The 18,661-nt window shown below is 42.3% G+C and overlaps 2 protein-coding genes across 8 annotated transcripts in view; both read left to right on the top strand.

Annotated features, from left to right (window-relative positions):
• RAI14 (retinoic acid induced 14) overlaps positions 1-2,988 on the top strand; it is a 139,584-nt gene extending 136,596 nt beyond the window's left edge. For all 7 annotated transcript variants that reach the window (XM_032470813.1, XM_032470828.1, XM_032470833.1 and 4 more), the window contains 2 exons: positions 10-75; positions 1,076-2,988. In XM_032470813.1, the coding sequence (XP_032326704.1) occupies positions 10-75; positions 1,076-1,153 (144 nt within the window). In that variant the 3' untranslated portion in view covers positions 1,154-2,988. The remainder of the gene's footprint in view (positions 1-9; positions 76-1,075) is intronic.
• Positions 2,989-10,170: 7,182 nt separating this feature from the next.
• TTC23L (tetratricopeptide repeat domain 23 like) overlaps positions 10,171-18,661 on the top strand; it is a 46,742-nt gene continuing 38,251 nt past the window's right edge. Inside the window, exons 1-3 of the mRNA XM_032470846.1 lie at positions 10,171-10,445; positions 11,484-11,558; positions 15,104-15,287. Coding sequence (XP_032326737.1) covers positions 11,491-11,558; positions 15,104-15,287 — 252 coding nt within the window. The 5' untranslated portion in view covers positions 10,171-10,445; positions 11,484-11,490. The remainder of the gene's footprint in view (positions 10,446-11,483; positions 11,559-15,103; positions 15,288-18,661) is intronic.

Here is an 18,661-nt window from a genome sequence, read left to right on the forward strand (position 1 = left end):
TCTTTCTAGGAATGCAAGAAACAACACCAGGAAGTCATATCGGTGTACAGAATGCACCTTCTGTATGCTGTGCAGGTATGGTACCTGGGGAGCCTGAAGAAATTCCACAGCAGGTGTTGCCCAGACTCCCTTCATTAAGGTAGCAGAACCAATGAGGATTCAAAGAGACAACTTCTCACTGGAAAGCTTAAAAATGCCTTTTGCTTTGCTTTGGATTTTGTGTCGGGAGCAGCCTCATTTGCTGCGAACTGAAGGAGGATGTGACTGCCATCCGCCACCCCCCTCCTCCTCCTAATAGAGGAGGAGTCTAGATTTATTTTCCAGGCATCACGGTATTCTCAGAGCCATCGGCGCTGTCTCATTCCTGGGACTGTTGCTGCTGTGGTTGGCTGGGCTCACACTTGCAGAAACTAGAAACCCTTTGCTTTTTTTATTTTCCCCTTTAGAAAAAAATATTTCATCAATTATCACTGATGGATATAATTATTTCATTTTAAGAGTATTAAGACAAGGATAGTTTAAAGGCTAGAAGACATTAAAAATATATTGGGTTTATATGATTTTTGGGGGGAGAGGCAATTAGGTTTATTTTTATTTATATTTTATTTTTAATGGAGGTACTGAGGATTGAACCCAGGACCTTTCACATGCTAAGCATGTGCTCTACCACTGAGCTACACTCTTCCCACTCTATATGAATTTTTAATGCAAAAAAAGGACATCTCTTCCCTCAAAAAGGATGAATAAAATCCCTGCAAAATGCACTGCTTCATGCTTTCCTTCCAGTGCAGGCTGTGGTAGAAACAAAATCTGTCTTAGAGAACTAGCTGTGAGAAGTAAGACCTAAACCTGAAGGTTTAGGCAGCCCAGCCTCACCATCCTCCAGAGGAAAAAGAGCAGGGCCCGCTCTTGGGCTCAGTTCCTGCTAGAAATGTGGGAATGGGTAGAGCTAACATTCCTTTAGGAGATCAGTGGGGAGAAGCCAAGGGCTCATTCCAGCCAGCCATCTCCATCCCTAGGTGAGACAGTGTCAGGACTCAGGTTCTGATCAGTGTCTTTTGTTTGAATTTCCTAGGGCCAGATGGATGAAGATGTCCAAAAAGTACTGAAGCAAATCCTTACCATGTGTAAGAACCAGTCCCAGAAGAAGTAAAGCAGATCCCTTGGCAGGACGCTGGCCCCTTGTTGTCCACCTTTGTGTTCAATCCAGAGTTGTTGGCAACCACTGCCATTGTTCTCATTCGTGGTATCACTGTGACCCTGATAATAGACTTGCTTCCTTTCCAAAGGCTTCTTTCTGAGGACTGGTTCCAGGAGAAGACCATCGATCTGAGAACTGCTTAGAGACTTCAGAGCAGCAGAGGTGAAGCCAGCCCTTCAGATTCCAGAGCTGGGATTGGCAATGCCCAGGAGTCCGGTCCTAGTGCTGGCAGTGGGAATCCTCCCCAGTACCTGCCCAACTGAGGGGCTTCCCCATCACTGAGTGATACTGACGCCGCCACGCAGTGAAGGCTGCCTCCATTCGCACACTCAGGCTGTGCCGTTCAGCACAGCAGGGCTCTTTTTGCCTTTGGTTTCCAATCCCCAAACATGATTTGATTTCTAACCAAATTAGTATAGCACTGGTTGTGCTACGTACAGCACTGGTGCGTGCCTAAGACCCTTTATCGTGATATCCTGTGGATTTAAAATCTCTAGTTCCATCCTTTTCCCCCTCAATCTGCCTTATATTTCTCATCACCGTGCTTGTCAGTCTCCTAGCTTGATAAGCACTATTAACTAAAACATGAAGTTTAAAAAAACAAAAGCAAGTTGCCCTTGAAAGTTCTTTTTAAGTAAATCGCTGACATATTGCAAATTTTTCTATGCAAACTTGCCTCCTGCTGTTTGTTACCCACGAAGCTCAGGAAATCCAAACATTTGTGTTTCAACAAGGGACAGTAAACTGCGTGTTTACAGCCAAAAGAAATGCCTCATAGTTTTTAACCTCAATTTTTTTAAAGTGTTTTTTTTTCTCTACCATATTTTTATTGGCTCTTAAAGAGGTTTTCATATCTAAATCCCTAAATAGGTGAAATTTACATTAGACTATATTAACAAAATATTTTTTAGGTAATCATGCTTAAGACTTTTTTTTTAATGTAACTTTTTCCTCGGAGTTTTCAGCTATAGCAAACGGTGGTTATATACTCCAAACTCATGAACTGCCACCGATACCCCTAGATTTTTCTGCCGTCATGTTCTTGCTCAGAACTGTAGCACATCTCTGAATGGAGTAAGTCGTCTTTAACCTGTTGAATATTTTTGAATGCCCCAACAATACCAGCACTCGTAAATTATCTCTGGAAGGACTGTTTTTCAACTTTAAAACAAAAAAATCCTGGTAAGCGTTATGGTGCCTAGCCGAGGTCTTGGCAGAAAACATTTCTGTTCACTTTACTTTCAGGTGAAAAATGTTTCTAACTTGCTTGCAGCTTCCCTTCCCTTATGGCATTGATCTTACTGAGGGGTGTAAACGGAATACAGAAATCTCTAAAGTGTATAACCAAAAGTGGAGGCCAGCTCTGAGAGGACCCATGGGCCACTTGGCAGCGGTGGATGGCGTGTTCATCTGTGTTGGATGAGGAACGACAGCAAAGCAAAAATGGCTTTTGAGCTGGGTGTTACTGTCCTTAAGTTGTTTAGAGCTCAGCAACTTCTCGACAATGCTCCAAAGAAATGTGAAAGGACCTTTTGTCACAGCACTTAAGAAAACACATAGCCACCCTCCACCTGCCCCCCTCCCCCCACAGAAATGCTGCAGAGGGTAAAACTTGAGACATTTTATAGGATGCCTGACAGAGTGTAGCCTTTTATCTTGTTTCAGAATGCATATTTATTACAAGTACTCTGGTTAAATATTGAAAAGTTACATGCTGTAGTTTAGCATTTTTGCCTTTGTAATTTACAGACAGGATTGCAGAAAATAAACTTCTGTTTCATTTTGCATCTCTGGTGTGGATTTTGAGCATCTTCGTCAGTGCGCCGGTACGGCTTCTGAAGATTGGCTCAGCAGCCTTTCGGAGCAAAGGTTTTTATACCCTGTGTTCAGCTCAGTGGTGCCAGCTGTTTGCAGGTACTCATGTGATGTGTCCTGTCATTTCTGTACTCTAGCTCCCGGGGCCATTTTGAACTCCGCCCCAAACATCAGCCACTTTGGGGCAGTTGCATCATAATTCTTTTCATTCAAAATTGCCTCTCAGTTGATCTGTGGTCTTTTTAACTATGTAAAAGCCTCCATTAGATTTTTTTCTTTCTTTTTTGAAACAGTAATATACGTGGTTTTAAAAAAAATAAAATAATGCTCTTATCACAAGGATAATTCATTCCTGAGAAAACTCCTGTAGGGTGAATTCTGGCAGGTTGAAATCATAATTAAAATACCAAATGACAATGAAATGGGTGCAGTTATTTAAGTAGCTCACGTTATTCTTCATAACGCAACGTAAAAAGGTCATCTCCCCGCATTGAGGCTGTTTCTCATCACTCACAACACGGTTTTTGGTGCCTTGACTTTAGCTCCCACTGCCATTACATACCATACATACTTACTTGAACCTTTAGTCTCCCCAATCCCTCAAAAAGGACAAGGAATCAATGAAAATAATGCAAATGGTGTATGAGGTTATTACTCTTACAAATTATCAAGTACGTGCACCCTGAAAAGAGAACCTACCTCCATAGAAGGCAACCATTCAACTCAGAAGATGGTTTTTTTAGGGACATTCAACTGAGCACATAACCTAGATAAATCCAAACCAGTTTCTTCTTAAATGGAAAGAAATGCCTCAAGTGCCGAAGTTGGAGTATGAAAAGAAACTGTCACACCTCAATGATTAGATTCTCACAGGGTATGAATAAATGAAATAAACTGAAAAAAAATCTCCTGGTCCAGATCCTTATTTTACCTCCCCAGAGGTAACAGCTATTAAGTGTCTTGAGGGACCCTAGGCTATTCAGTGTCTATGTACATGTAGGCATGTATTTCACATTCCCCTTTAAATATAGAAACGATACACTTTTTAAATTTTCCTTATCTTAGTGATTTTTAAAATTTTATTGTTTTGGGGGATAGGTAATTAGGTTTGTTTGTTTGTTTATTTTAATGGAGGTACTGGGGATCAAACCCAGGACCTCGTGCATGCTAAGCATGCAGTTTGCCACTAAGCTATACCCTCCCCCTGTATACGCTCTTCTTGATCATACTTTTTCCACTTAAAATTATCTAGGAGGCTGTTGTCAGTACATACATCTCAACCTTTTCCATGGCTGCATAATATTTCATAGTATGATTGTGCTGTATTTTATTAACCTAGTTCCTCATTGATGGGCATTTAATTTGCTTCCAGAATTTTACAGCCCTCAAAATGATATGACTATCCTACGTATAAATGTCTTTATGCATATGTGTGAGGATTATTTGGATAATTTTCAAATTGCCCATTTTCACACTAGCTTCCATCATGTGATGCAAGAATGCAGAGAGAAAAAAAATCATTTATAGATCATCACAGTGAATGAGAATGAACTTCACAATGTTTACATCAGTCATCAATTTGTTTTTCTTACATAAACTTTCAGATAGACTCCAAAGCCTTTAATAATTAAACTCACTCATCTATAGACACATAATATACTATGTGGGGAAAATGCTCCCAAAACATGTCGACACACAACCTTTTGCAATGTAGCATAACTGCGGAATGCTGGGTGCTGACAGCAGTAGAAACACCATCCAGCAAAGATGGGGGTGATAATTTCTGAGCACGGTTAAAAGGCAGACTGAAAGACAGAAAAAGCTGGGAAAAGCAACAGACCAAGGCATTCAGAGTAGCAATTTCTGTTCACCAGCTGAGGGCAGAGAACTGTCAAACATTTTGGGAGTGTGTGGCGTATTTGTGAAACAATCAAAGGATAATAGCTCAACTAGGATGGTCACTGTAAGTGGGCCATCAGGGCCATCAGAGCTGGTTGAGGGAGCAAGTGATGTGAGTTCCAGCAGATGGAAAGGCTTCCTTGAGTAAATTCCACAGAGATGGATGGAGGTGAGTGGAAGGAAAGAGACACTATAAGCCAGGCCCTGAAAGTGGGAAGAAACAGTATTTCCAGAACTGTGACTGGATGTACCAGACTGTTAGTGGAGGATGTGTAGGGGGAGACAGGAGCAGGACATAGTCAGTGTACGTTTTTAACAAAGGAGGGATGTGGTAGTAAGAGTTACCTATGTGTCACCTCCAGATGTTTTTAAATGTGGAGGGGAAGTAATTAGGTTTATTTATTTATTCTTGGGGGAGGTACTGGGGATTGAACCCAGGACCTCATGCATGCTAAGCATGTGCTCTACCACTGAGCTATATCCTCCCCCACTAAACCTGTACATTTAAATTAGCTTAAACACCCTCTGGAAGGCAGAAGAATACTTCCCCTCCCCTCAAAGAGGTTCATGCCCTGATTCCTGGGAATTTAAATATTTTATGTGGCAAAGGAGAATTAAATTAGCAGATAGATTAAGGTTGTTAATCAGCTGACCTTAAAATAAGGAGCTCGTGGACCTGAAGATGGTCATTCTAAGTGAAATAATCCAGAAAGAAAAATGCCATATGATATTACTCATATGTGGAATCTAAAAAAAAAAAAAAAAGACACAAAAGAACTTATTTACAAAACAGAAACAGACTCACATAGAGAACAAACTTATGGTTACCAGGAGTTAAAGGGGGTGGGAAGGGATAAATTGGGAGTTAGAAAATTTACACCTCTTGAGAGTGATGGAAATGTTAGCTATGTTGATTGTGGTGGTCGTTTCATAGGTGTATACATCTATCAAAATTCATCAGATTGTACACCTGAAATATGTGTAGTGTACAGAAATACCACAGTAAAGTTGTTTTTAAAAAAATAAGCTCATCTTGGGTTACTCGGGTGAGGCCTGATGTAATCAGAAGGGTCTTTTCAAGTGGAAGGAGTAGTCAGAGATTTGAAAATGTTTCCGAGAACTAAGGAAAGCAGGTGGTTTCTAGAAGCTGGCAAGGGCCAGAAAACAATTCTTCCCAAGAGCCTGCAGAAAGAACCAGCCTTGCCAACATCGTGTGTCTAGACTTCTGACCTCCAGAACGAGGAGATAATAAATTTCTGTTGTTTTAAGCCTCTAAGTTTGTGGTGACTCGTTACAGCAGCAATAGGAAACCAACATCCAGAGAGAGGCCGGAATCTCTACTACTGGTGAGTTCCCGAAGACAACTCAGCTTACTGTTACTGAACATTAGTAGTAAGCCAGGCACTGTGCTGAATGCTAAAGGCTTGGTGGTGAGTATAGAGCTGCGGTTCACAAGACCTCAGAGCTGATCCCACAGGGCCCGCCACCCAGCAGACACTCAGCATCACTGGTGGGTGGGTGGAGACTTAGAATGATTGCCGATAAGACCCTGCATGACCTGCTCTTTTGCTGACCCATTCTCTGGTCTTTCTTCTCATTCCTTTTTTTTTTTTTTTGTCGGGGGGCATACACATATGTTTTTTATTGAAGTGTAGTCAGTTTGCAATGTGTCAGTTTCTGGTGTACAGCATAATGCTTCAGTCATACGTGAAAATACATATATTCATTTTCATATTCTTTTTCACCATAAGTTACTACAGGATATTAAATACATTCCCCTGGGCTATACAGTATGAACTTGTTGTTTATCTATTTTATATATATTAGTATCTGCAAATCTCAAACTCCCAGTTTATCCCTATGAGTCTGTTTCTGTTTTGTAAATGAGTTTTTTTGTCTTTTTTTTTTTTTGATTCCACATATAAGTGATATCATGTGGTATTTTTCTTTCTCTTTCTGGCTTACTTCACCTAGAATGACATTCTCCAGGTCCATCCATGTTGCTGCAAACAGCATTATTTTATTCTTTTTTATGTCTGAGTAGTATTCTATTGTATAAATATACCAGAGGTTCTTTATCCAGTCACCTGTCAATGGACATTTACTTTGTTTCCACGTCTTGACTATTGTAAATAGTGCTGCTGTGAACATTAAGTGCATGTATCTTTTTGAATTAAGGTTCCCTCTGGATATATGCCCAAGAGTGGGATTGCTGGGTCATGTAATAAGTCTATTTTTAGTCTTTTGAGGAATCTCCATACTGTTTTCCATAATGGCTACACTAACTACATTCCCAACAACAGTGTAGGAGGGTTCCCTTTCTCCATATCCTCTCCAGCATTTATTGATGTGGACTTTTGAATGATGGCTATTCTGACTGGTGTGAGGTGGTACCTCATTGTAGTTTTTGATTTGCATTTCTCTAATAATTAGCAATATTGAGTATTTTTCCATGTGCCTATTGGCCATTTATATGTCTTCATTGGAGAATGCTTGTTTAGGTCTTTCTTCTCATTTTTAATTGAACCTTTTGCTGCCCTTTTGCTGTTCCTTGAACCCATTAAACTTGCTCCTGCTTCAGGGCCTTTGCATTTGCCATTGATGTTTTACAGTGGTCTCGATATTTGCATGATTTTTTCCTTTATTTTCTTGAATGCCACCTTGTCAGAGACGCCCTCCTTAACTACACTGTATAAGCTGGCATACCCCTCCCCACGTGCCCACATCACTTTCTAGATCCTTTACTTGGCTTTACTCTTCTCCATAGAACTTGTCACTTCCCTGTAAGGTGGTTTGCCAAGCTGAGGGATGGAGGGAAGGAAGGAGTCCAGAAATCTAGCCTACTGTCTCTTCCCAAAGCTAAACCCCTTAGCTGGGGACTGAGTCTGGCTGGAGGAAGAGGCTTCCTCCTAGTACACAAAAAGTGCTGTCTATTCCCTAAGCCACACACCTTTTTCTAACTTGCAGAGAGATCACATTGTTTACTAGCAGCCCTAGGTTTTTCTTCACCTGCTAGAATAGAAGCTCCAGGAGAGCAAAATCTTTGTGGATTTGTTCACCTTCACTTCCCTAATGCTTAGAACAATGTTGGGCACATAGTAAGTATTCAATAGATATTTTTGCCTGGGTGGATGGACAGATGCATGGAGAGTGTGAGAAACTCACAAGTAAACAGTGCCAATAGACTTGTGTCATGATGAGACTGTGGATTGTGGGAGCTCAGAAAGCAGGCATCTACTCTTGCCTTGAGAGGCCGGAAAACGTGTTTTAAGAAATTACACAGTCCAAGAGAAAGTTTATTCGGATTTCCTTGTTCTTAAGTTTCACAGTTCCTGGGTTTGGAATCATTTGGAGATAATCACATTTGATGAGGGGTTGGAAGAGTCCAGAAGTGCCCTCTACAAGTGGTTCCTCTGTGTGACTTCCACAGCAGTGATGGGACCCAGGGAGGGAGTGTGCATGAACACACTTTAAAACCAGATGACTGGCATTCCATTCCAGAGTTAGAGAACAAAACTAAAGCACACCTACTGTAACTAAGTTTACATTGGCAGACAAGGTTAAGATGCAAGGAAAGAAAAAAATATCACAGAGGTGTAGAACTCTAACATTTGAAGTTCTTTTAATTTGCTTTCTAATTTTACAGATGAGGGCCACATGCTTCCAGTCAGAACTAATTAAATGGAGATGGAACTAGAGTGTACACTTTAGGAATGGGAATTCCGTGCCTGTTCTGGGACCACACCTCCCTTTACAGCGATCAGCAAAGCAACTGTTCAGGAAAGAGAAGCTACATTTAATACGCTTAGAAACACCCTCCTAGCCATTTCTTAGAATGACAGAATGTTAAAACTTTTCAATTCGATGAAGACAAACTTGTAACAAGGGTAAAGGAGACAAGCGTTATAAACAGGAGACCAGTTCTTTTTCATCCCCATACATGTTAAATACAGTTTATAGAATCGCACAAATCTGTGGTTTACTCTCATAGAATCCTAGAACTAGAAATAGGATTTTAGAAAGCAAGTGGTACAAATACTCTCACTGTACAAGCAAAATTGGGTCCCCTAGGCTGTGACTTGCCCCAGGGCACAAAGAGTCCAAACCAGGCCCTGTTATCTTGAAGCCCAGCTCAGGGCTCTCATCATTGGTCCATGCTGAGGGTTCTTAAAGGAAATAAGAGAATAAAGGGGGTGGGGTCTTTCTAAAATTTCTGCTCAGGAGCTTGAGGGTACAGATTTAAATTTTTAATAGGTCATCCAAGTTTTACTTAAGCGATATTAAAGCAAACTCATTTAAATAGCTCCTCCAACCTAACTCCAGGAAGGCTGTCTTAGCAGTCTTGGATCAATAGCAATTAAACTTCAACCTTAGAAGTGGAAAGAACAAACTAGCTGTAAACACCACCTGTCAAGTTCTTGGTAAATATTTTCCTGCTCTCTACCGAGCCTGCATTTTTTTTTTTTTTTGAAAACAAGAGGGACATACATACCAGTTCCAACTTGACCTGTCATACCCCCCCACCCCCGCCCAAATCATGGTAGCGTTCATGTCAACACCCTTAAACACAAGGCTGCTGTACCTGTGCTGTTCGTTTGGGTATCGACCGCAATTGCCCTTGCACCTGTCAGATCTGTGTTACTGTTACCGTTGTATTTCAGGCCACTGAAGATGGATAGGATAAGAATACGTGATGCATAACTTAGGGCTTCGCGGTGTTTGTCGAATGTGCCCTCTGCCCTCGAAAAATATTCTCTGAACTGCTAATCATTAGCAGAATTAGTGGTCCATTTCTTAAACTACTCATTTCCTGCACTCAGCCTCCCTAGTCATGCATTGCTCAAATCTTACCGGGAGAGGTATCACAGACGGTGCCAGCACCATCAGTAGTTCTATCTGAGCCTTTCCTCCTGGGTCCGGAGATCCCGAACACCCCTGCGGGAACTGCGGGGACGCAGGGAGCGCGGAGAGGCACGCGGGGTATTCCTGATTACAGCCGGGTACTCGTAATTTAAATAAATAGGGTCGTGGAGCCGGGCGCCCCTTCCCATCCTTCGATGGGATTTATTTCCTCTTCCTGTGTCTTTATCTCCAAAAGGTGAAGTCCCTTTGAGAAAAACAACAGTGGACAGCTCAGCCGCCGCAGAGGAAAATGTGGAGACGAGCCAAAAGTCGCCTGCGGGGACCGGAAACCCGAGGGTGCGGTGTCAGCTGCGGTGGGCGGGAGCTGCCCGGGGATTCCGCTGGGCCGGAAGTGAGCCGCGTCGCCATGGCTACAGGAGCCCACGCTCCCTGCGCCGCCCGCGGCGTTCCGTTCCCACGGCAACCCCATTGTCTCCAGAGCCAGAACTCCGGCGGCGGGCGGGAAAGGTCGACTTCACGGTGTCTCGCTTCCGTAAGGCGTCCCTGCGGCGCCCTGAACGAGGCCCACCGACACCGGGACACTGAAGCCGCCCGAGGAAGCCGAGCTGCCAGGCTGAGGGAGCCGGGAAGGCTAGTTCCGGGCCGTGGCTCCTCTGAACTCGGCCAGGTACGCCGCGCGACGCTTGCGTGTCGGCCGTCCCCGCCCGCTTTTCGGGCCAGGGCTTCTGGGGCTGGGCACTGCCTGCACGATAGAAGCCGGGGGAAGCTCGCAGGTTGCTTGGAAAGTGGGATCCGGGCTTACTAAGTTACGGCGAAACAACTGCAGAAAAGAAGGAAACGATTAGTGTTTGAGAGAGAGGCCAACGTTTGGTGTTACAATTCAGGGCCATGTGGAACCTCATAGAAACAGAATTTAGGAGGTTAAGAAGGCAAACGCCCTCGCCCTGGCCATAGATTTCAAAGTAGTGGTTAGAAAGAGTGTATCTTCGCTTCTGGTCTTTGGATTGTGGATGTTGTGGAGCCTGAGTCAGAGAGCTACTGAAGGCTCAGGTGCGAATGAGAGACATCCTGTAGGGTGAAATGAGGAGCGACCTGGTGGGTGTTTGTGTTCAATTAAAAACAAACAAACAAACAAAAAAACCGTTTGATTTGGATTTGATTTAAGCGACAGGAATAGCTGTGAGGGTTGAATTTAGCAAGCAGTTAAAAGTCAGTTTTTTTTTGCCATGAGTTTCAACCATTTCGTCTGCCATAAGTTAATGGCACAACTAAGACACGTGTTAGCTCCTTAACTAGGATCACCTACTAAATAGTGAGATGGCCTTAGGGATACGAATAATAATTAACCAACACATAGTTAGTAGTGAGAGCTGGTTACTTTGCTTGGATCCGTCTTGCTCTCTTATCTGCAAAAACAATATCTGACTTGAGTGGGAGATGACAATTTTAATGATTCAGGAGCCATAAACGATTTTGGAGGTAATGTGGAGTAAAAATTGAAGAAATTTAATTCAGAGATTTAATTTGGCAAATGTCTTTAATTTCTGCTTTCCAGAGTCTCCATACATGAGTGGGTGTGTATAGTGTATTTGTGGATTTAGGAAAGATTATGTATTTGGGCAGTTTCAATTTAATGCTACTAGCATCCAACAGAGACAAAATAGAATAGACTTCCAAAGCTGACCTTACATGTGATTCCTGGTAGGAAGAAGATGCGGGCCAGCCCCATCCGCATCCCAACTGTCAGCAACGACACTGACTGGGACTTCTGCTTCCATCTGTAAGTATCACAGAAACTTGACATCCCACTCACTCACTGCCCTGAAACACTGGGACCACCACTTAAGGCAAACCTTGGTGAGAAGCTTTGCAGGCATATTATATTGAAGAGAAGGTTGAGCTTCTGTGATGTGTTCTAATAATGATTCTGTCATATCCATTTGTACTTGTGTAACCTATGGAAGGTGGAAAACAAATGTTTTTTCCTAACTTAAGGGAAATTTGAATTTTTTAATAAAGATAGGTTAATTATAACAAAATTGGTAAAGTCATAGAGAATTAAATATAACAAAGTTGATGAGCAAATTAAAATTGTTTCCTGAAATAAAGAGACAATAAGTTAATTAAAAATTCACATTCTAATAGCTAATGCTGATTGAGCAAATCCTCTATGTCAGGCACTGTTCTAAGTACTTATACATATTAACTCAGTTAATTCCCCCAACATCCCTGTGAGGGAGGCACTGTTATTACCTGTTTTTTAAAATAAATGTGAATCAGAGAGGTTAGGGAGTTTGCCCAAAGTCACACAGCTGGTAAGTGCTATCCACACTGGGCAGTCTAACTCCAGAGTCCATTCTTTAACCACATCTTTTGTACCAGGGTTTCTCAACCTCGACACTGTTGACATTTTGGATCAGATAATTCTTTATGGTAGGGGGCTGTCCTGAGCATTGTAGGATGTTTAGCAACATCCTTGGCCTCTACTCGCTGGATGTCAGTAGCACTGCCCCAGCTGTGACAAGCAAAAATGTCTCCAGACGTTGCCAGATGTCCCCTGGGGGTAATATCACCCTGGGTTGAGAACCATTGCTCTATACCAGCGCTGTCGAATAGAAATATAATGCAAGCCACAGACGAGAGCTTTATACGTAATATTACATTTTTTAGTAGCCATATTAAAAAGTAAGAGGAAACAGGTAAATTTAATTTTAGTAGTATATTTATCTCAAGATATCTAAAATATTATATGGAATAATTGATGACATATTTTATTTTTTTTCTTCACAATAAGTCTTGGAAATTCAGTGTGTAATTTACACTTGCAACACATCTCAGTTCAGGCTAGCTACATTTCATGTGCTTAGTAACCACATGTGACTGGTGGTTAAACCTATTCGTGTAATTCTGTACCATCTCATAAAATATCTGAAGGTTAAGGGTTATATAACCATAACAACTGAAGTTAAAAATGTAGAGTTTGCAGTGGACTGTCTTGGAAATAATCAGATAATTCATATTTATTGTTACCAGTCAGAATGCCTATGTATGATGGCAATGTATAGAGTAAGTCATAAACCTGGCAAGGCAGACCTTTCATTCAACCGGCCTCGTCTTTTTATTCTGACTATTAGATCTGATATCTGACTGGTCAGTATTCTCCAGGTATCTTTCTTACCTTTCATAGCAAGATGTTCAAAGCTAGTTCAGGGCTTTGCAGTCTCAAGTTCTTTGTCAAGACTTCAGTGTTTTTTCTTCTTTGAGGCCCTACTGTTGAAGCTTGCTGCCTTTGGTCTCAGCTTAATTTCATTCAAGGCTGAATTTTAAGTATTTAGGGCTTATAATTTTTTATATCCATAATTAGCCATCTCCTTGGTGACCCTGGTAGATTAAGCTTCTGCTCCGGGTCTGTGAAATATGCAACCTAAACAAAATCTTCTATTGAGGGGCTAAGTTTTCTTTCAGTTAGTTTTCTTGAATTATGATCTCTTGCCACAAATTTCCTCTCTCTTCAGTCTTTTTCAGGCATTCTAAAGACCTTACACTTTCTTTTTCCATTCATTTGTTCATCATTTAACAAGCCTTTATTTGCCTTGACTGTGAGCCAGGAATCAGGGTTTCAGACACAAATTAGCAGCCCCAGCCCTGGTGGAGTTTACTTGCTAGGAAGCAAAGAAGACTCGGAAACAAAACAGATTTTGAAAAGGAGACTATAATATGATTCACACCATAGTAGATGTTGGAGGAAATTTTTGCAAGCCCTTTGGAGGGTGTCGCTACTGCTACTCTAGTGTGAGACTTCCAGCAGAGGTGACATTCAAGTTGGGTCTTGGAGGAGGAGTACGGAATTCACCAGGTAGAGAAGAGGCAAGGTTAGCACCAGTCTCCTGATCACCAGCCAGTGTCACCTGCTTTCCCTGGCTCTTCTATGGAGTTTGCGTGTCTTCTGAAAGCACACTTTGTTGGTGGGCAGAAGGCAATCCTGCCAGGGCCTGCGCCTGAGCCTGAAGAAATGTTGCTCTCCTACCCACAGAACCTGGTTTGTCCACGTGCCTAAGTAAATGTCAGTTATTTAGAACAAGACTCTGGATAGATATTAATCATGTCATTTTTTCAAACCTGGTGTAAAAGTTTACACCTGACATTTATTTTCCTTTCTGAATTTTCCTTTCTTTTTTTTTGTTAACAGTGAACATTTATGACTTATCTAATAAGTGGAAAAGGAAGATACATTTATTTTAAAAACTATGCAATGGTTGGACTTTTAAAAGCTATTGTGAATACAAAGGCGATTCTTTCGGGGATTAGATTATAGTTAAAATTTCTGTGGTTGCCCTTAAGATCTTAAAATTCTATTTCTTCTAGCTCACTTTATTTTGATTTTTCTGGTAGAGTTAGGATATCTATTATCTCCTTTGTTATGTAGTATTAGCTCTTTTGACTTTTATCAGTGTCATACCAATTACCCATTCATAATTATGCTCAGCATTGAAGTGTGAGATCTACATTGTGTGTGTGTGTGTGTGTGTGTGTGTGTGTGTGTATTGGGGGTGGTGGGGAGCGCTGGGGAAGGAGAGGGAAGATTTTCAACCACTCAGCTGTTTTTCAAACACATTTTTTCCTAACATAATTGCAAAGGACATTTCTCTTCTGAATCTGCACTTGACCCAGTGTGGGTTCCCTCTCCTCTCCATGGTGGGACCACATCCTCTTTAGTTACTATATATGTTGAAGCTGTCAAGAAATATGAACGAGGACATGTGAAGTTCTGACCGCAAAGTGTTACTTCCCTTTACCTTATTTCATTATATCCATCCCCACCTCGCCCCAATTTGGTCCAGAATTTTAGAACATCAGGAATCTTTGAGATCTTCCAATTCAGTACCCTCAAGTCGTAGAGCTAATAAAATAACAATAGCTAATGTTAAAGAGCACTTACTAAATAGCAGGCACTATGCTAAGTGATTTATATGTATTATCTGATTTAATCCCATGACCTCATCAGGTAGGAATTCATATTGACTTGATTTTACAGAAAAGCAAATTAATAACTTGTTTCAGGTCACGTAGTTAGAAGGCAGCACAGCTGTGTCTCTGCTGTAGGTGGATGTTTCACCACATCTGTTTCATTTGGACCACCACATTGCTGTCTGAATTCTGGGCTTTGTGAGTGACATAGGTTTACCACTTAGCTTTATTCCTCAGGTTTGTTTTAGCGATCATATCCCTAGCCCCTAGTTGGGAGGGCTCTGTCCTTCAGTTCTACCTTATTTGAGATCTGCAAAGGTCAAATCTGACTCCATTGTCACTCTCTGGTACCCACAGGCCAAAGCAAACCAAGATCCCAGCGCATCAGCGAACAGATGGGTTGTGTCCCATTAGTGGGTCTGGAGAGAGTGAAGAAGACACTAACGCCAAGGCGAAGAAGGCCATAGACTGTATGTCTTTTCCCAAAGAGCAACTGGCTCAATCCCAGAAGAAAATAGCTCAACTGATTAAGGAGAAAATGGTAAAACAAAAAACTCACTGGATTTTTCCATTTGAAAATATGTCCATGACTAGAGAAGCTCTTCCTTAACTGTAGACTAAAGCACATGAGGGAGAGGAAGGTGTTATTTCTTAGTAAGTGGGAGGAAACCAAGCAGAGCAGAGCTGTGGAGCGAGCCCGCCTTCGGGCTCCATGCTGGGGCACTCTGCATGTGCTTCCTTGAGTATTTGCACTCTGAGATTTAAACTCAGCATTAACATTTAGTTCTTCCTGTTGCTGTTTGATTACCTTTAATTAAAGAACAGTTTTTGATTCCTCCTGAAAGGTTTCAGGGTAGTATCTTGGGTAACAAAAAGGCCAGAGTAGTGAGGCAGGAGGCTGGGAACAAGGGGAGCCAGGCAGAGTGTAGGCTCAGGCCTGGCAAGGATGTGGTAAGATGCCTGCGGGGACAGTGGAATCATAAGCAAAGCAAAGGACCGGAAGTGGGCGGTAGCAGCAGGGCTCAGAGAGTCCGGGCATCCATCCCTAAGAGCACAGCAAGGACTTGGGAACTAGGACCTCGGAGCAAGGGTTTACAAGAGGGTTCAAAATCCAGGGACCTGCAGCAGCATGACAGTGACCCTCATTATTAAAACACAGACACTAGCCTGCACCCAGAGCATACTTCACCAACAGAGGAGCTCACACACTGACTTGCCGGCCATTCCTGGCCATGGGGAAAACATGATCTTAAAGCACGTGTGTGAAGAACAGTCTGCAGATGGCTTAGGAGAGCCTGAGAGACACCTCGGAGGGAGATAAGAGAAGCTGATACCCCCTTAAATGGATGTATCTCTAAATTTACCTCTGTAAATTACCCAGAAACTTCCAAAGGACAGTCATCCTGGCCTGGACCCACTAGGATTTCATGAATCTAGGCTAGAATGATCACTTCTACAAAGACAAGTACCAACTGCCGTGGGGTGCAGGTTGGGCTTTTAAGGCTTGACAATGACTTGACCAGCTTGGATACCGACAAAGATTCAGAGTTCAAGTGAATCTAGCCCAGCCCAGTGCTGGCAGCCCCGAAGGGCAGGAGGATTGGCAGTGGCAGTGCTGGGTTGACCTCTGGAGCCCACGTGGACTGTCTCCGTTTCCCCAGGGCAGGGAGTCTGGGGATGGATGAGGACAGAACGTCCAGCCAGGACACAACTCAAGGCTTTGGACCCCCATTCCAGCGATCTTCCATGGTGTTCTGCTCCCCCCTCGGAATAGAGCTCAGCATTTACTGTGCTCAGCCCAGGGAGAACCCTCAGAAATTCGGACTGAGTGGATGTTTTTAAAGCATGAGGGGAAATGTCCCTCTAACATTGTTTGCATGTGTGTATTTGAGCTGGGAGCAGGTGAAGCATCAGGTTAGGGAGGAGGCGGGATCAGGAGGGAGCCGTCCTTGGATACTGTGTCTGTGTGTAACTGTGTAAATGGGTTGGCACGTAACAAATTTGGATCACTCTGATGCTGACTCACTTCCCTTACAGTAACTCCATGAGGTGGACGGTGTAGATTTCCAAATAGAAAAGGAAGCTGGGACTCAGGATAATCTTGCCCCAAATACCACAATTAGTGAACAATAGAACCAGGGCTGACGCGCCAGGCTTTTGAATCTGGGAAGTGCCGTTTTCCCCTCACCAGGAGATAAATGCCTGTCTTTGTCAGTTAGTGCAGCCAGCTGATGACTGTGTTTGTAAAGCCACTGACACCTATGACTTGAAGATGCCATTCTGTGATTTCTTAGAGAGCTCTCCCTGTCAGTTCTACAGGGGCCGGGGGCTCTTTCCCCACCCCATCTTTATCCTTGCCAATAGAGAAGTGATATACTTAATGAATAATGAGGCCCTCCTCTGTGCACTGGGCATACAGTAGTGAACATGAGAAAGAAACTTCTGTTCTTGAGGAATTTACTTTCTAATTGAGGAGACAGATAATAGGCAAACAAACAAACAAATACTTAATTCACTATCAGAGAGAGGTAAGTGCCATGAAGAAAGAAATCAGATATGTAATGGGACAGTAAATGATGGGGTGAGAGGCTGCTTTAGATAAGGTGGCCCAGGAAGGTCTCTCCGAGAGGAACAAAATGGAAATGAAATGAGAGAGTGAGTGGTGTGTAAGAGGTTGCCAAGCTGGGAGAATAGTAGGTGTAAACGCTGAGTTAGAAGTTCGTTTGCCATGTTCAGGAACATCAGATGTGTTTAAAAATCCATTAAGTTTATAATAATAAGAAACTAGCTATTTGGTCACCATGGGAGGATGCTTGTGTACGAACTTGCTACTCTGGAAGCTGGTAAATAAAGGGAAAGAGTAAAGCACGTAGCCTGTCTTTCTGAAATGAACTGTACTATTGGGTAACCAGAAAGTAGATCAGGAGAGATTTCTTCTTATAAAGTTAGCTAACAGATAAGGAACAAACGGTAGAATTAGGATATCACCACTTTATAATCTTTTATTAACTCATGTAGTTGTGCTTTTATCAGAAAGAGACAACCAGAGGGTGGGTGTCTTCTGATGAAAGAACATATGAAGGAGTTTAGCTTAAAAAAAAAAAAAAAAAAGCTAAAGGTAACTAAACTTCTCAGTCCAAATACCAGTATAAAGGCAGAATGGAAAAGGGAGGAACATGTCAAGTGACACCATAAGAAGACAATCAACAAAACTTATACCTTTGGGACATCCTGTAAACCAAGTAATTCCATTTCTTCAACAAATAATTTGCAATAAAAAGAATTAGGAATGCAGGTGGAACCTCTGGAGGAAAAGAGACTCAGGAGACTGATCTCAGTGCATGGACAGTCCAACTGTAAAAGAAAGATTAGATTTATAAAGTAATTATTTGATTTATGAGACTAGATATTTGATAGTAAGGAATCATTGGTAATATTTTGGTGAGAGAATGATTTTGTGGTTTTATTTCTAAGTCTGTATTTTTTGGAGCTACTTAGGAAATAGGAGATAGCTTAGTATCTTTGATTTGCTTCAGAATCATGGAGGGAGAGGGTGGGTGAGTGAGGAGCACAGATGTGAAACAAGATTGACCGTGAGGAGTTAACCCAGTGAAGCTAAGTGAGTCATTCTCCGTGCAATTTTTGTATATTGTTAAAAGTTTTTCACAATAGAAGGTTAAAAGAAGTCACTCTGACTATGATATAGAAAGTAGACCATGGGGCCAAGAGTGGTGGCAGGAGGGGCTGTTGTCACCAAGGTAAAAGTTGAGGGGGGCCTGGGCCGGGTATACATGGCAGGAATGAGGAGAGCTTGGCTTTAGTTTTGGAATAAGGTGGAGCTGGCAGGACTTGTCAGATTGGATGTGGGATGGGGAGGGAAGAGGAGAGAAAAAGATGACAGTGGATTCAGTCCAG

This window comes from Camelus ferus, chromosome 3 (genome assembly GCF_009834535.1).
Source record: "Camelus ferus isolate YT-003-E chromosome 3, BCGSAC_Cfer_1.0, whole genome shotgun sequence".
NCBI classification, from domain to species: Eukaryota; Metazoa; Chordata; class Mammalia; order Artiodactyla; family Camelidae; genus Camelus; species Camelus ferus.